Genomic DNA, 16,956 nt, shown 5'->3' on the forward strand with positions numbered 1-16,956 from the left:
GAAGTAGGGGTTACCTCTGGTTTGATTATCACAGTAATCTCTGCCCAGGAGGTGAGAGAATCAAAGCAGGGCTGGGGAAGTCCGGGTAAGAAAGCAGCAATAAAAAAATAAAATTAAAATCCATGTAAATATTCACAGTAGTCGAAGGGTGGAAGCAACCCAAGTGTCCATTGAGTGATGAGTGGATAAACAAGATGTGGTAAATATATACAATGGAATGTTATTTGATCTTAAAAAGGAAGGACATTGTGACACATGCTACAACTTGGATGAATTTTCAGGACATTATGATAAGTGAAATAAGCCAGACACAAAAGGACAAATATTGTATGATACCCCTTATATGAGGTACCTAGAATAGTCAAATTAACAGAGGCAGAAAGTGAAATGGTGGTGGCCTGTGGCTGAGAGGGGCATGGGTGGAAACAGGGAATTAGTATTTAATGGCATGGAATTTTCACTTTGGGAAGATGAAAAAGTTCTGGAGAAGGATGGTGGTGATGGTTGCACAACAATATGAAGGCATTTAATGCCACTGAACTGCAGACTTAAATATGGCTAAAATGGGAAATTTTATGTATGTATATTTTACCACACACACACAAAAAGTAAAAAAAAACAACAACACAAACGCTTAAAAAAGAAGTAGTGATCTTTAAATAAGGGGAGGGTTTATGTAGCCTTGGCCATGTCTTGTTAGAAACAGATCAGAACTGAGTTGTAGTCCCAACTCAGATCCTTACTAACAGCATGACCTTGAATGAGCTGAATCCTCTCTCACCCTGAGCCTCAGTTTTCTCCTTTATGGAATGTGGGGTAAGGCTGAATCATCCTCAGAGTCCCATCTAGCTCTAACAACCTGGGGCCCTTGAGGCTGGGCAAGTGGGGGTCTAGCGGAGCTGCTGTGCTCACCTCCACCCTTGTGACCTTAAGCCCAGAGGGACCAGAAACATCACAGTCTGACTACCAGCAGTGTTGAAAAGCTGACTCAGGTCCTGTTTCCTTAGAAACTATAAATTTAAGATAAATGTGGAATGCTGTGTCTGGAAACCTCTTATCTGAATCTCTGCCCCTGGGTTGGAAATCGAGGTAGTTTCTCTGTATCAAAGTGACACACATGGCCCAGATTCTTTAAGAGGAGCTGTTCTCTCTGAAATGACTTCAAACAGCAAAGTTTCTCATAGCCTATGATTTTAGAGAACAAAATTTATCGGCATTTTACCCTTGTTAATTAACAAAAGCAGTTTTTATAGGTTCATGACAGAATTGAAAAAGCAAAGTCTCTGAGCAGAGTGGTGTGGTTTTAAGATAAATTCTGTTGTGAAAGGAAAAGGGAACGAAATGAGTCCACTGTGGGACAAGGCTGCTTTCAGATTCTAGAGCCCCATGTTCTTCTGTCTGCCTTCCCTCTTTTCCTTTTGGCCACGCGGCTTGCAGGATCTCAGTTCCCTGCCCAGGGATTGAAACAGGGCCATGGCAGTGAGAGCTCAGAAACCTAACCAGGGAACTCCCTGTCCTCCCTTTTATTTACATGGTTTCGATTTGTGAATTTGATGCGTACATTGTTCTGCTTTGGGACAATAACCTTTAAGATTACCAATCAAATGTTATTATACACAAAATCCAACAAACTATAAATCTCCTTACATTATAATACCATTCATTTAAAGTGTGTCTTTATGTTAAAATGAAAGTACATTACTATGAAAACTTGTTTCAAAGAAGTCCACACATAATTTTAACTCCCCAATATTTTTAAATTACGAGCATGTTTTCAGGATACAAGTTCTTTAATGTAAATAGCATTTCCTAAGTTGTAAATTGTGATAAAACTGATCCATGTTCCAGTAGTAACTTTGAAAACAAAAGGTGTTCTTTGAAAATTTATCAATGCTTCCAGAGGATAAAAAGCACAATTGATAAAAGTTTATATACTTCAACTGATTCTACTTTCTATGAATCAAGTTTAAAACAAAGAAAAAACTACAGAAGAAATGTAGACTACTTCTTTTTTTATTTTATTTTTTATTAAATTTTTATTATTATTTTTTTTTTTTACTTTTTGTAGACTATTTCTTATAAAGTAGGCCACAAGTGAGTGAAAAGCTAAAGCAAAACAATGTGACTCATCAGGCAGTGCAGTTAGAATATATACCATTGTGTGTGTGTGTGTGTGTGTGTGTGTGTGTGTGTGTGTGTGTGTATACATAAAACTGCACACGATTTGATGACACTTAGAAGAGATTTCCTCTGTGACCTGGAAGGTGGTGGGCTGGGTATACCTGAGAAGTTGAAGGTGAAATCCAGGACACTGCATTATTCTTACAGCTCTTACTAGGCAACAAAGTTTCTCTCTCACAAAACCAGCTCACGAGGTGTGAATTACTATACGATGGACCACCAGCTCTGTAATTAGTGGCAATACGGCTTTCAGAAAAATACACAGAGGGTATAATTCCAGGCTGAGACCAAATGTTTGTGACAATGTCGCACTCAGCACCCCGACTTGCCACGGAATAGCCAAAGATTTAAGAGACTCAATGCAATTTGATACTCCAGGGTCGAAAGATCTTGTTGGTGGCCATCTCTACTCGTGGAAATAATGGAAACTATAGCTGTTAGTGGAGGATTAAAAATACTTTGATCAAAACCAAAGCAGATTGCAGAGCGAGCAAAGCTGTTTTTAGTTCATTTTAATTTAATTTGCTGCATAGATTCGTTATACACGGACGAGATTTAACCTTGAAAACTTGTAAGGGTGGATTAGGAAGTCATTACCACTGACATCTAACAGCTGAACTGAAACACTGACCACGGCAAGCCCCTGTGTAAGGAATAAGAAGTAACCCTTTGCCTATGAAGGAAAGGGACTTTTTAGTCAGCACCTACAGCGTGCTAAGTGATCTCTTGGATAAGATCTCATTTAAGGATTTCTAAAGGACTTGTTGATAGTGGAAATGGTCTTCTGGACTGAAAAAAAGCACACCGCCCTGCTGTTTCATGTAAATGAGAAAAATACCCAGTGTGTGGAGTTGCAAGTAATTAAAAAGAATGGGGAAAAAAAGAAAAAAAGATACATTAAAAAAAAGGTAACCAGGTCTCTTTCGACTTAACAAACTAAGAGAGTTCTTCCTCAACTAGGCGATTTACAACTAATCCAAATTCAGGAAACAACTCCTAAAAACGAATAAACTTAGTTCTGAAAAACATGCGCGTCCAGTAACATCCGAAAACACGTGGCGGGGGCGGGGATATCAGGCGCAACAGCAGGCAAGACTCTAAGTCCCATCATCCCATTCGGCAGCTAAGCCGGACTGTTCAGGGCCAGCCGGCGCACTGGATGCTGGGACTTGAGGTTTTTGCTCCTGCACCTCCCCGCGGGTTTGCGACGTTTAGTGACCATCGCGCCTGCGCCAGCGCCGGCTGAGAGGCTGAGGCCGTGGCGGCTTGTGCCGGGTGATGCTAGGCGGCTCCCTGGGTTCCAGGCTGTTGCGAGGTGTGGGTGGGACTCGAGGGCCGTTCGGGGCGTGGGGTGTCCGTGAAGCTGGCGCAGCCATGGCGGTGGGGGAGAGCATGGCTCAGCGGATGGTCTGGGTAGACCTGGAGGTAAGTCAGGGCGGTGGGGCGTGAGGGGAGGCGAGTGAGGTTTCGCGCGTGGGACAGAGTAGCCGAGCCTGTCCGGGGAGAGTGGCAGTGTCTGGGTCTCAGGTGTGGCAGGTGAGCGCCTCCCGGCTGTGGACGGCGCGGGGCAGGTCGGGGGGGGGCAGGAGTCCTGCGGGTGTTGGGGACTGTGCCGGACTGTGGGGTTTCTTTTCCAGAGGGTGGAGTCATCCATATGGCTTGCCCTAGCTCCCAATTCCGCCCAGATGTGGACCTCCCTAACCCTCTGATGGACTCAGGGTCACGGGGGCAGGGGTGCGCACAGCGGCTGTGCTAGACCCCAGTTCCCCAGTCTCCCAGAACCCTAGGTTGTTAGAGCTAGACGGGACCCCGGGGATGACTCAGCCTTACCCCACGTTCCCTAAAGGAGAAAACTGAGGCCCAGAGAGAGGACTCAGCTCATTCAAGGTCGCGCAGTTAGTGAAGGTCGGGGTTGGGACTACAACCCAGTTCTGATCCCTTTAGGTTTTCCATAGTCAGCCAAGGACTCCCCTCTCCCTTGAGCCTCAGTTTTCTCATATATGAAATGGGGATCATAACACTAGATTGTGATGAAGATCAAGTGGTGCAATTAACATAAAAACTTTGTAAACTCTGCAGAGATGTAGTGATGTTAGTTATCTAACTCTTCCAAAATTGAACGCTGTCAGCACTCAATTTTGCTTACTTTGCATCGGCCCCAGAGTAGGACTGTGATGCCTGGCATGTAGCAGGCCCTTGGTAAATGTTTATTGAATAAATAACTCATAATGAGTGCCTTGAGGACTTGCTCAAGGAGCATTATTGTCTCTTTTATCCTGGCTGTGGGATATAAATTGAATGTGATTGAGGGATGCCCTGTTAAATAAACTTGGATACAGTAGGCCAGAAAGACGGTTTTGTGTGTGTGATGTATTTTTTATTGCAGATGACAGGATTGGACATTGAGAAGGACCAGATTATTGAGATGGCCTGTCTGATAACTGACTCTGATCTCAACATTTTGGCTGAAGTAGGTTATGCCTTGTAATACAACCATACTGTTTAGAGTGTACTTTGGAAATCTAAAGATTGGTGCACCCCCCCATCTCTTTATTTAAAATATAAGAAAACTGAGGTCCCTGTAGATTAAGGTCCAAAATAATGTTCTAGGTCATGGTGGGCTTGGTACTAGAACCAGAGTAATCCATCTCAGAGCCTAGTATTTTTCTATAGTACTGCCCAAAATTAGGAACTATAAATGCTATCATTTGCTAAGAGCTTACTGTGTGCCAGGCACAGTTCTAAGTGCTTTACATGTATTCACTGTTAATCCTCACAGCACCTATAAGGTAGGTACTGTTATACTCACTATGTATAGAGAGACGCTTTGGCATTCAATTGTTGGGTAATTTGCCCAAGGCCACCTGGCTAGTGATTGGGAGAGCCAGGAGTTCGACCCAAGCAGTCTGAGCAAAGTGCTCCCAACCAATAAGACACTCGACTGTGGTCCCACCAGGATTGGTGACTCATGCCAAAGTTGACTTCTTTATATTATCATCTTAGCTTATATATAGCTTAGCTTATAACTCCATATATCCAGTTTCTACGTTTTCAGCTAGGACCTGTGATTCGTCTAGATCTATATTAAGATTTTAGAATTTCTGTTGATACAGAATCATAAACTATCCTCCTGTTGACATATTGGGCATGATTAAGGTTTTAACATGCTGCTTTTAACTGAAACATTAAGCAGAACAAATAAAACACACCTGTTGCCTTTTGGCCACTCACAAAGCATTTAATAAGCATATGAGAACGTCTGATTGGTAGAGGGTGAAATCCTGGGCCCTGACTAACTGTCAGCAGTATTTGGAGGTGGTGAGAAACTCTAGAATAGGAACACAGCAGGGATGTTTTGGGGAAAGACAGTTTTGTTAAAATAAGTTTCCAGAGGGTCGGATCGATGTGCTACTGGCACTGGATAAATTTCACAAGTCTACAGTTAAGACGTCTACTTATTTTCCTGGTTAGGTAAGAGAGGGGAGGAACCATTTTAGATGAATTGCTACTTTCATGGAGTACCAGGCATACATCTTGGAGTACCTCCTGATACATCAGCTGGAGGGGAATCGTGAGACTTTGTATCTCACTGTAGCAACTACCTCTTTTTTTTCCAAAACAAAACAAACAAAATAACTTTTATATAAACCTTGAGTTTTAGGTTTGGTTGTTTTTTCCTGTCACTTGGAATTTCCTAGATATGAATAGTGAAGAGAAGTGTGGTTATTTACCAGCCCTGCTTACCCTTGTCTGAAGAAGAGTTTTTCCCTTAGACTGTTGATACAATGTGAAATACTGACAGTTTAATGGACCAGTTAGTTGATATGTACCCTGGAGGAAATTGGGGTCTGTAGTCACACAGCTGCACATGAGGGTGGCATTTGTAAATAGACCCAGTCTAATGAGGATAAGGATTTTTTTTTAACATCTTTATTGGAGAATAATTGCTTTACAATGGTGTGTTAGTTTCTGCTTTATAACAAAGTGAATCAGCTATACGTATACATATATCCCCATATCTCCTCCCTCTTGCGTCTCCCTCCCACCCTCCCTATCCCACCCCTCTAGATGGTCACAAAGCACCCAGCTGATCTCCCTGTGCTATGCGGCTGCTTCCCACTAGCTATCGATTTTACATTTGGTGGTGTATATATGTCCATGCCACTCTCTCAGTTCATCCCAGTTTACCCTTCCCCCTCCCCATGTCCTCAAGTCCATTCTCTGTGTCTGCATCTTTATTCTTTTGAGGATAAGGATGTTTAAAAAGAAAAAATTGCTTAGGGGCAGTTAGCACTGAAGTGTCAGTTCTGTGGAATATATGTTTTATTCTTGTATACGAGTCTGAGGAAAATGTTTTATGCTAGAAGAACAGACATCCCACCTGGAAATTTTTCTGTAAGTAGCTTAGTGTGCCAAACTGGAATCTAGAGTAAGTTAAATAGCCTTAAGTTGATAGTCGTTGGCTTTTTCCATCATGGTTTGTTAGAATTGTGTGTTGCAATATGAGGTTTTCGGTTTTTTAAAAAATATGTTATCAAAACAGCAAGGTCCTACTGTATTGCACGGGGAACTATATTCAATGTCCTGAGATCAACCAGAATGGGAAAGAATATAAAAAAGAATGTATATGTATGTAAAACTGAATCACTCTGCTGTACAGCAGAAATTAACACAACATTGGAAATCAACTATACTTCAGTAAAAAAAAAAAACCCAAACAACATAGGTTATCAGAGCAAATTTTTTCTTCTTCATGGAGATTGCTGTCACCAGTTTTCTTGTTTGGCTAAAACTCCTTGTTAGTTGTAGTTGTCAGGCATATTTTAGTCAAATTCTTGCCATTCCTCTCACTAATTGCAAGGTACTTTTACCGCTTTAGTAGTAACCATACCTTGAATTTAGAGAATCTTTTTTCCCCAGAGAGTTCAAAGAACTTTCATATCTGTAATTTCTTTTATCCTGTTAACATCCCTGTGAGGGAAGGGGTTGCGGGGGCTGTTATCTCCATGGTACAGAAGGTAAAACTAAGCCAAAGGTGACTTGCTTTAATGCCACAAGTTGAGCTTCTGCTACTGCTGGGATTCTGTCTGACTCACAGTTGAATGTTCTATTAAGTGGAGCTGAGAATTCCAGCATCACTTTTTTTTTTCAATCTTTCACATGTCACCAATTACTTTTTGAACTTTTTAATGTGAAAATACTGTTAAAAGTAAACAGTATAGCTTTATGCAAAATATTATGTATAGTAAGTTGGTTTTTTTGTGCTGTTCTTCTCCTGTCTCATCCCACTTCCCAACTTTTATGTATTTTCTTAGTATTTTCTATGCATATACAAATGTGGTTTTTTTTTTTTTTTTTTTTTTTTTTTTTTGCGGTACGCAGGCCCCTCACTGTTGTGGCCTCTCCCGTTGTGGAGCACAGGCTCCGGACGCGCAGGCTCAGCGGCCATGGCTCACGGGCCCAGCCGCTCCGCGGCATGTGGGATCTTCCCGGACCGGGGCACGAACCCGTGGCCCCTGCATTGACAGGCGGACTCTCAACCACTGCGCCACCAGGGAAGCCCAATGTGTGTTGTTTTTAAAACAAGTATAAGTGAACTCATAAGCATGCATACACTGTTCTGCAATTTGCTTTTTTCACTTGGCAGTATAGACACTTTTCATAGGGGTTGGCAAACCTTTTCTAAAAAACACCAAATATTAAATATTGTAGGCTTAGAGTGCCACGTACCTCTCTGCCCCATATTTGTTTGTTTTACAACCATTTACAAATGTAAAAATCATTCTTAGCTTGCTGGCAATTAAAAGAAAAAAAAAGCCACAGGCTGGGGCTATAGTTTGCTGACCCTTGGTGGATACCTGTGTCCTCTGTTGATAGGCATTTCAGTTTTCGGCTGTGTTATGTGTGTGTTTGTTCATTATTTTTTGCTCTCATAAATAGTGCTGGAATGAATGAGGACCACTTTTAGAGTTAACAAAGTCCCTCACCTTTCTTCCCTTTTCTAGTATATATATGTAATTCTTAAAGCAGTTAAACCCAGAAACCAAGCTTATCCCCATTGATTCTGGATGACTAACAGCTTTTCCTATCCACAGGGTCCTAACCTGATTATAAAACAGCCAGATGAGTTACTGGACAGCATGTCAGACTGGTGTAAGGAGCATCATGGGAAGGTAACATTACCATAAAAGGGGTAGAGGAAGATTGCTTGGCAAGCCTGGGAAACTGCTTGCTTGTTCACTTTTCATCTTTGGGACCTCTCGAGACCATCTTCTCCTGAATGTCCTCTTTTTTCCTCTTCTGCATTCAGTCTGTCACGAGCACATTGCGGATTATCAAGTATTGCTCAAGTCAGTCTTTTGGATAAGGTTAGACATCAACTTTCAGAGAAGGGAGAATGCCGCTCTCCTGTTAAGTTGTTTCTTCCCAGAGGTTATATCCTTGGACTTTGAGCACCATCTTTTCTGACTGTGTGGAAATGCTATTAACAATCAGGAACATAGCTTATTTGACTTGGATTCTTTAAGAAAAAAATCGGTGCCACGATGGCAGTTTCAGTGTGAACTTGAGCTCTGTAAATGGTCCATCTGTGGTTATATTTGCCCATTTTAGAAGTGAAGTTTCCTATCTGGATGCCTTTGAAAACTGACTTCATGTGTCTTGGTGGGGCTGGGGATTCTCTCTTGCAGTCTGGTCTAACCAAAGCAGTGAAGGAGAGTACAATGACACTGCAGCAGGCAGAGTATGAATTTCTGTCCTTTGTACGACAGCAGACTCCTCCGGGGCTCTGTCCACTTGCAGGTAAAATCCAGTCCTATGTCTGCCTTGTAGATAGTCTTCCATCGTAGTGGTTCAAGAGACTGCGGTTCCAGAACGATCAGCCAGGATCATCGTGCCTTCCACTTAACCCTGATTGGGATTATCCATCTTACTTTTGTTGCTCAAATTTCCTTGGATAATTTATACATGAATATCGGGGAAAATGCCCCGAAACCTGACCTGAGATCTGGGATGCCCAGATTAACTCAATAAAAAATTTCCACCTATTTTTATTATGGAAAAATTTCAAATATACAGAAAAGTTGGATCTAGTAGTTGTTCACCTCGTGCCATGTTTATCTGTCTATTTTTTTGGATATTTGAAAGTAAATTGCAGGCATCATGACACTTCATCCCTAAATAGATCACCCAGCATTTCCTAAGAATAAGGACATTTTCTTAAGTAACCACAATATCATTGTCACATTTAAGACGATTAAAAACAATTCAGTAACATCATCTGATACCTAGTCCACATCCGAAATGTCTATTTGTTTTTTAACCAGGATTCAGTCAAGACTCACGCATTTCATTTGGTTATTATGTCGCTTTAGTCTCTTAATCTAAAATGCGCACCTATCTTTTTTTCCCCTTGTGACATTGACTTTTTAAGGAAACTAGGCCAGTTCTGCTAGGATTTTGAAAGGACTGCCATTGTCAAAGGGAGGCTAATGTCCTGTGGTCGTGTGTTTGTATTTGTATATGTAAGCTGGTATAATAACTAACATTTTCCTTAAATAGTCATTAAAAAGTTTTGACTTTAAGTACTATAGCATGTATTGTATAAATTTTCCCCCTAGCCAATGCAGCTGGTGTCTGTTTTAAAGTTCTTATCTAAAATTTAGTGTTTTTAATATAAATTACTGTGTGGAAACATGAATGTGGTCATGGTTGATTGAAATTGAAATGTAAATAAATGCTTATCTACTTATGAGTTTATCTACAGTTAAACTTTTAGTGTTAGTGGTGTAGATTTTGTGATACTGGGAGAAAATTTGTGCATGTGGTATTATCTAAAGAAGTTACAGATTTGAGCGTTATTTTAAGTATGTGGAATGCTAGATTCATCCTTTTGTCCAAAAAGAGGCCATTTACAAATTTATTATGAGTTAAACTGTCTAAATACTCTGAAATCTGCACTTGTAATCTAATCAGATACCCTCAAACCTAATTTCGAAGTTTTGAGATGCTTTGAGGAATTGTTTGAATTCTTTAAAACAATCACCTCCAATTAAATACAGTTTATGAATTTTTATGTCCTTTTGTATACTACTAGAAATACACAGATGCGGTATGCTTCGTGTCTTTCTAGGAAATTCAGTTCATGCAGATAAGAAGTTTCTTGACAAATACATGCCCCAGTTCATGAAACATCTTCATTATAGAATAATTGACGTGAGCACTGTTAAAGAGCTGTGCAGGTAAGGGCTGTATTTAGGATCCATTCAACTGCCTCATTTAGCATGTCTTCCTTGAGAATTTGTAGAGTAATTGAATGAAGGTGTAGAACTGAGGGGGCCAGGTGGGTGTATAACTTCCTCATCCCATTGTCTCTTGAACTGGTGAGAATTGGGAGAAAGAACATCACAAATCTTCCGTATAAATTTCACTAATCTGGAAAATTTATTGAGCTCCCAGTTTCTGCGCCACGTATTGGCCTATGTGCTGGGAACATACAGATGCAGAGCCCTCAAGTGCTTAGAGTCCAGTGAATTGACAGATGTGTAAAAAACACACCTGAGAAGCGTACTGTGTGATGACGTCTCTTAGGGAAAAGTGCGGGTAGAATATTGCGGGCACGAGTGAAGGAGCAGAGACAGCTGGAGTGAGGGAGATAGGGAGTTAGCAAAAACGTCCCGGAGAAAATAGCTTTCAAGTTGAGATTTAAGGAAGAGTGGCCGTTTTCCAGGTATTTAGGGTGAGGAGTGAGCTTTCCAGAGAATGGGCAGAGGTATGAAGATAGGCGGGAGCCGGAAGGTAAAGGTGATGTGATTAGATCATTCTGATAAGAAGGTGGTAAGAAAAGAGGTGGGAGATGAGCAAGACCCCTGCACCATCTTGGAGAGAGAAGAAGGAGCTATAGGGAAATGGCAGTGGGCGGCAGAGAGCAGAGGCTGAGCATTTGAGAGGGTCAGTAGCACGGCATTGAGCGCTTGAATGGGGGCATGAGGAAAAGGAGGGAGGTATAAAGTGATTCCTCGCCTTTCTAGTTTGGGTGGTTAGGTGGATGATGGAACTGATCAGAGATAAAGGGGAAAATAAGAGGAAGAGTAGATTTGGCCGATGGGGGAAGGGAGATGTTGAGGACGATGAGTATGACCGTATGTGTGTGTGGAGGTGGAAGTGTCTGGTGGATTTTAGGTGGAGATGTCCAGTCGGCAGTTGGATATCCATGACAGAAGCGCAGGAGAGGGCTGGGCTGGAGTGCGCAGCTTTAGTTATCTTATACATTGTTGATCTTGCCCAAAGAGAACCTATAGTATGAAGAGAGGAAAGGGAGGAAGGTGGAGTCCCAGACAGGGAGGTAACTCGATAGTCACAACCCAAATGCCTTTTACAAAGTTATTAAACTACTTGAAGGACGTAATTATTCAGTGTATTTGAGACAGTTTCCTTTGAGAGTTCCATTTTTGCTGTATGTAGACGCTGGTATCCAGAAGAATATGAATTTGCACCAAAGAAGGCTGCTTCTCACAGGTAAGTTTGGGTCCTTCCAAGTGCTTGGCCGTCTGACACGCACATAACTCCCGAATTCCTGACTGCTTGAAATAATGTCTCTGTTCCCTTGGGGGAAAAGTAAAGGACAACTACATAAAGGTAACCTTCTCTTGCTAAGATTATCAGGAATTCTGGTCAGTGTTCTAACATGCCATTGTGAGATATGTATGGTCTTAATGTCTTTATTGCTGATTTGAAACTTGTAGATAACTTAGTTTGTAGGTATGTGAAGTGGTCTAATTTTTCTAGTAATGAGCAGTATAATTTTCTTCCCATCAAGCGTATGGATTTGTAGTCGTTAAAAATTAGAACACTTTGTGTACAGTTGTGCAACACAGTTAGCCTCACTTAGACACTTTGTAGTTTTTCAGATTGTTTCTTTCTACGTCTGCAACCTTAGGCTGAAGTACACAAGGAATTTAAAGAACTTGTGTATCTAGAGTCCTCTTTCACATTTTGGTGTTGTAGTCTCTGAGGAAGGACATAAAACCTGGTGGGAGATGTAGCAGCTGGCATTTGTTTCAGCCATGTACCGAGCCCCTACTGTGTACCGTGTACAGTTCTAGCCAAACAGGAAGACCAAGTCCCTGCTCTACAGAGCCTGGCATTAATGTTTTTCATAGGGCTTTCATGGACTACAGCACAATAACACAGGTCTGGGATACCTCTTGTGAAGCAGTTGGGGCTTGATGTGTTTTGGATTTCAGGATTTTTCCGGGTTTAGAAAGGTAGTAATACCCCTAGCAAGGCCTGAGGAAGCACCTCATAATCGAACACATTGCTGTTTCTACAGTGAAATGTACAGATATTCACACCAAATGGCATAACTAATGACTATAAATAGCCTCACATCAAGATTGGTCGGGTTTTGCCACATAGTGGGCTATAGAAGAACCTTGGGTTTTCAGATCTTTTTTTGGATTTCAGTATTGTGGCTGAGATGTGGTGTACCTTGATTTAGCCAGAGGCTGTATTTTTGACAGCTTCAGCTCTCCGCCGGTTATTCGAGACCTGGGAAGAAAGCAAAATTGTTGCCTTAACCACAGAAATAACTGTCTTAAAGCTCTTGCACTAAAGTTTGTGCAGTTTGGTCTCTAGAAGAGGCCCTTGACAATCAGAGCAGATTGATTTACTTGCACACTGTTCTAATAATCTTGGTTACCTGATTTCTCAGACTACGACAGATGAGAAACAGCGTGTTGGAGGAGAAGAAAGGCTGTTAGATGGAGGCAGGCTGCCACTGATTATAGCACAAATCACCACGAGAGAGGAGGTAGATCCTCTTTTGTGGTTAGATACTGTCTGATAATTGATGTTCATTATGATGCTGGAGTCACGAGTTACGTTCGAGTACGTGATTATATTTTGTGCAGGACGTCATTAAGTATTGTGCAGTGTTTCCCAAACTCCATGCCATGAGCTGTTAATATGCATTCCACACAGGTGGTCGATTAAGTTTTAGAAATACTGTGTATATAGTACAACCTCCTCTGGGGAATTCACAACACATCAGTACATTAAATGCTTTGCAAAAAACTTCAAAAGAAGAAATGTTTAATCTAGGTTTTCCTAAATTGATTTGACCCCGGAATTCTTTTTTTTTTTTTTTCCCTGTGGAACACCTCACTATCTGATGGAACAGTTTGGTAGACTTTAATCTGTTATAGTTTAGAATTTTTTTTTTTAAATCATATTTTAAAAAACAAAGCACTTAAGTTTGCTATGCTGAAATGTTCCACTTCTTGATGATGTCAGATAGTTGCATTTACAGTCGCTCTTATTGTTCTTAAGTTATTTATAAAACGTTACGCTTTGCCAAATGGTGACCATCTCCTCTGGGTTTCGGACGTTTCAACTCTGCGTGGTATGTTTGCTTGTAGGGCACTTGATGACATTAGTGAAAGCATCAGAGAACTTCAGTTTTACCGAAATAACATCTTCAAGAAAAAAACAGATGAGAAGAAGAGGAAAATTATAGAAAATGGGGAAAATGAGAAGACTGTGAGTTGATGCCAGTTCTCATGCTGCCACCATGTAGTTCTCTGGAAGGACCTCTGGTGGTTTTCCTTTTTCTTCCCCTGGGCTCACGCTGACTGCTTGGGCAGAGCACCTTCCTTCAGTGCACTTGCATCTCCCGATTATTCAAGCACACAGCACCTGGAAATTATTTTTCTCCTAACATGCTGTTTTCATTTATGACACAGCAGCTCCTTTGTAAGTACCAGATCACATCCATCCCTTGGTACATATCTGTATTTGCTTTTAGACCATTTCTTTTGTTTAAAAAAAAAAATAAAGCTAGTTCTATTGAAATGCAACCCTTTTTGTACCATCTGTTCTTTAGTAGTTTAATGACTGGAAGATGATGTTTTTTTATTTTTCTTTTGTAGGTGGTATGCCTAATGTTTAAATGCTCATAATGCCATTAGGAGTGGGTTACGTTCCTTATGTTAAATAGGAAGCGAACTTATTCTGTTTTGCTTTACAAGTCAAGAATAGAATAACTGGAGATAGGCTCAGAGAAGCAAATTGGGCTCATTGTTAGTTATAGTTACTGAACTATCAGAGCTCTGGAATAGCTACTCTTGGCTATATTCAAGAAATTCAAGTAAGCCACCAGACAGTGATTCTGTAGTAATAACTTAAGGCTTATTGAATAGATATTATCCGCAAGGCAGCCACGGTGCTAGGTTTGTAGAATGTAAATAGTTGACTGCCCTAGGTCTAATGGTCAGCAATTATTTGAGAAAGGATTTTGGTTTGAATATCTTAACTCCTAAGTTTATGTACTTTAGAGCACAGTAGATAGTTTAGTCTTCAGCCAGAGGGTCCATTAGGATCATCTGTCTCTACAACAAATCTCTTTCAGAGATGCCCCCTAAAACAAGGAATCAGAATGGGGCAGGGCCTGCAGGTGACCCACGTCTCCTAGAGAACCACTGGACTAAAAGACTTCTGTGCTGATCTCAGATTCCATCCTAACTCGATCATACGGCCATTATATCAACATAGCAGTGTGATCCTAATGTGAGAGTTACAGACAGAAATCACTGGACTGTAGATTAGAATTACCTCATAATTTCGTTGACTACGTTGTTTAACCTTATACAACAACCTATGAGTGGAGAGAGGCTTTAGTGGTACTTCTCTAAATGAGTAAATGAAGGCTCAAATTCACAAGTGTAGGAAGCGTGAGCTGATGAAAAAAGTTAAGTCTGTTGACTTTTCTGACCAGTGCTTTTTCGACTTCTCAGAGTGGCATGGGTTTTAGCTCAGGTACCAACTACAGCGGGTTGGAAGACAGGATTTTATAGTAGTTAAGAACAGGGCTCTTGAGTCAAACTCTGGGTCCATATCTGAGCTCCGTGACATACTGAGTGACTTTGGCAAGTTCACTTTTCGAAGCCTCGCTTTCCTCATCTCTAAAGTGAGAATGGCACTACCTAACTCAAAGAATTGTCAGGATTAAATTACATACTACACATAGTTCTGAGCTCAGTGCTTGGTACACAGTGGGTACCTTGTCATGATGGCTGATGCATGATGGTGATGGGTTGACTCAGGCCAGGATCTCTGGGAAGGGCTGCTCTGGTCCATAGCTATGGTGCCTGGGCCTTTATCTTAAATCAGTGTTCACTTAATGCCCATGACTGTGATGCTGAGGACTGTTACAAACCTCACTAACAGGGTGACTTTGACCTGTCTTAGTGCTTCTAACTAGAATTTGACAAGATGGTCTCTGTCCTCACTTGGCTCTGAGGAATGTTATCAATTCTAATGTAAGAAGAGATATGAAAACTCTAGGCTTGAGAAGGCGGTTCAGAGGAAGCAGATACTACTATTAATGTCATGGGATTTCTCCCACCCAGCTGGCCTGTTTATTCACCAGGTTCACTGTTTGAGCCCTACCGTTTAGTTCTCTCGAGAATCTTAACTCCTGGTGTTCATTTTGAATCTTGTGTCACAGGAACGGCCAGCTTGCTTTTTTAATCCTGTGTTCTGTAGCTTCGTTACGTAGCAGAATTCTCTGTTATCCCCTAATGGGGCATATGTTAATTTTTAGTAAAATAATTGGCAACCTGTGAGATAAGCCAGTCTGGTTTGATGTAGGTCTGTATGAAGACATGATGGTTCAGTGATTAGTTCATTATTTATTGGTCTGCTTCAAAATAAGAAATTTAAATTTGTAGTGCTGGTAACTATTTCACAAGGGAGTCCTGAGTCTAGGAAGTAATTTCTGTGAAATGAACTGTAATGCAAATCGGTTTAAATATAACTACAGCCTTAAAAATGCTCAGTATGTTTGTTTAGCAGAGCTTGCCACTCCCGTGCTGCTGGGGCTCTTCATTTGGTGGTTCTTCTGTCTGTGCTGTAATTATCCTGCAAGCTGTGTTCTTAGGATCATCCAGATGTACTTCCCCTGCTTTAAACTCGGGAGGTGAATGAACCAGGACCGTGATGATAATCTCCAGTCAGTAGTCCCTGAGTGCTCATGATAATCTAGCCGTTGTACTGAGCGTGTGGGCAAGAGAGACCCTCTTTGGCAGCTTAGCCATGGGAGATAAGAATGGAACTTGAGACACCTGTGTTTCCTCATTTACAAAACAATATATCCCTTTATTAATAAACGAGCTGACAAGTTCATGGGGAAATTGATAGTTTCCTTTGGCACAACTGGTGTTCTTAACATGTATAGGCCTTAAAGAAAAAATAAGGAATAGCTAGTTATAGTGGTCAAGTGCAGTTTTGTCATTAAATAAAATTTGACATATTGATTGCCTTGTGATAGTCTATGGAAGTCCTAGGTACACTCGAATGCCTATCTTGAAAAATTAATAAGTGGCAAGGATGGTGGAAAGTTGGTGGTTGCAAGGATAAGCCGTATGTAGCAAGTTCATGCAAAAGCTGTTATGTTCTGTATCTGTTGATGAAGCAAAAGCTATTATGCTATATATCTATTGATAGAGGCTGTATATCTACTGTGAAAATTAATTGAGTTTTAGTTATTTGAGCGAAGTCTTTAATTTTATATGGCTCCTTTTTTTTTTTCTTTTTACCTTTTGACCCCTCCCTCCCCCCGCCTTATATGGCTGCCGATAGAACCACAGCGATGGTGGTGATATAAATGAAGAGTTCCTCCCTAGTTGAGTATTTTCTATTGAGTAGACAAATACTTGAAATTTTCTAAGAGAATAGGTCTTAAATCAACATACATACACACAAGGGTAACTATGTAGA

General features: G+C 41.0%; 1 protein-coding gene across 2 annotated transcripts; it reads left to right on the forward strand.

The window, feature by feature from the left end:
* The first annotated feature begins 3,407 nt into the window (after positions 1-3,407).
* On the forward strand, positions 3,408-14,036 carry REXO2 (RNA exonuclease 2). Of its 2 annotated transcripts, XM_030837455.2 has the most exons (7): positions 3,408-3,606; positions 4,568-4,651; positions 8,277-8,354; positions 8,871-8,982; positions 10,313-10,421; positions 11,644-11,697; positions 13,599-14,036. In XM_030837455.2, the coding sequence occupies exons 1-7, from the start codon at positions 3,460-3,462 to the stop codon at positions 13,726-13,728; spliced, it is 714 nt and encodes a 237-aa protein (XP_030693315.1). In that variant the 5' UTR covers positions 3,408-3,459; the 3' UTR covers positions 13,729-14,036. The 2 variants fall into 2 exon arrangements, with proteins under 2 accessions (XP_030693315.1, XP_060160057.1); XM_060304074.1 differs by lacking the exon at positions 4,568-4,651.
* Positions 14,037-16,956: the final 2,920 nt, after the last annotated feature.

The sequence above is a fragment of the Globicephala melas genome, chromosome 8, assembly GCF_963455315.2.
Source record: "Globicephala melas chromosome 8, mGloMel1.2, whole genome shotgun sequence".
NCBI classification, from domain to species: domain Eukaryota; kingdom Metazoa; phylum Chordata; class Mammalia; order Artiodactyla; family Delphinidae; genus Globicephala; species Globicephala melas.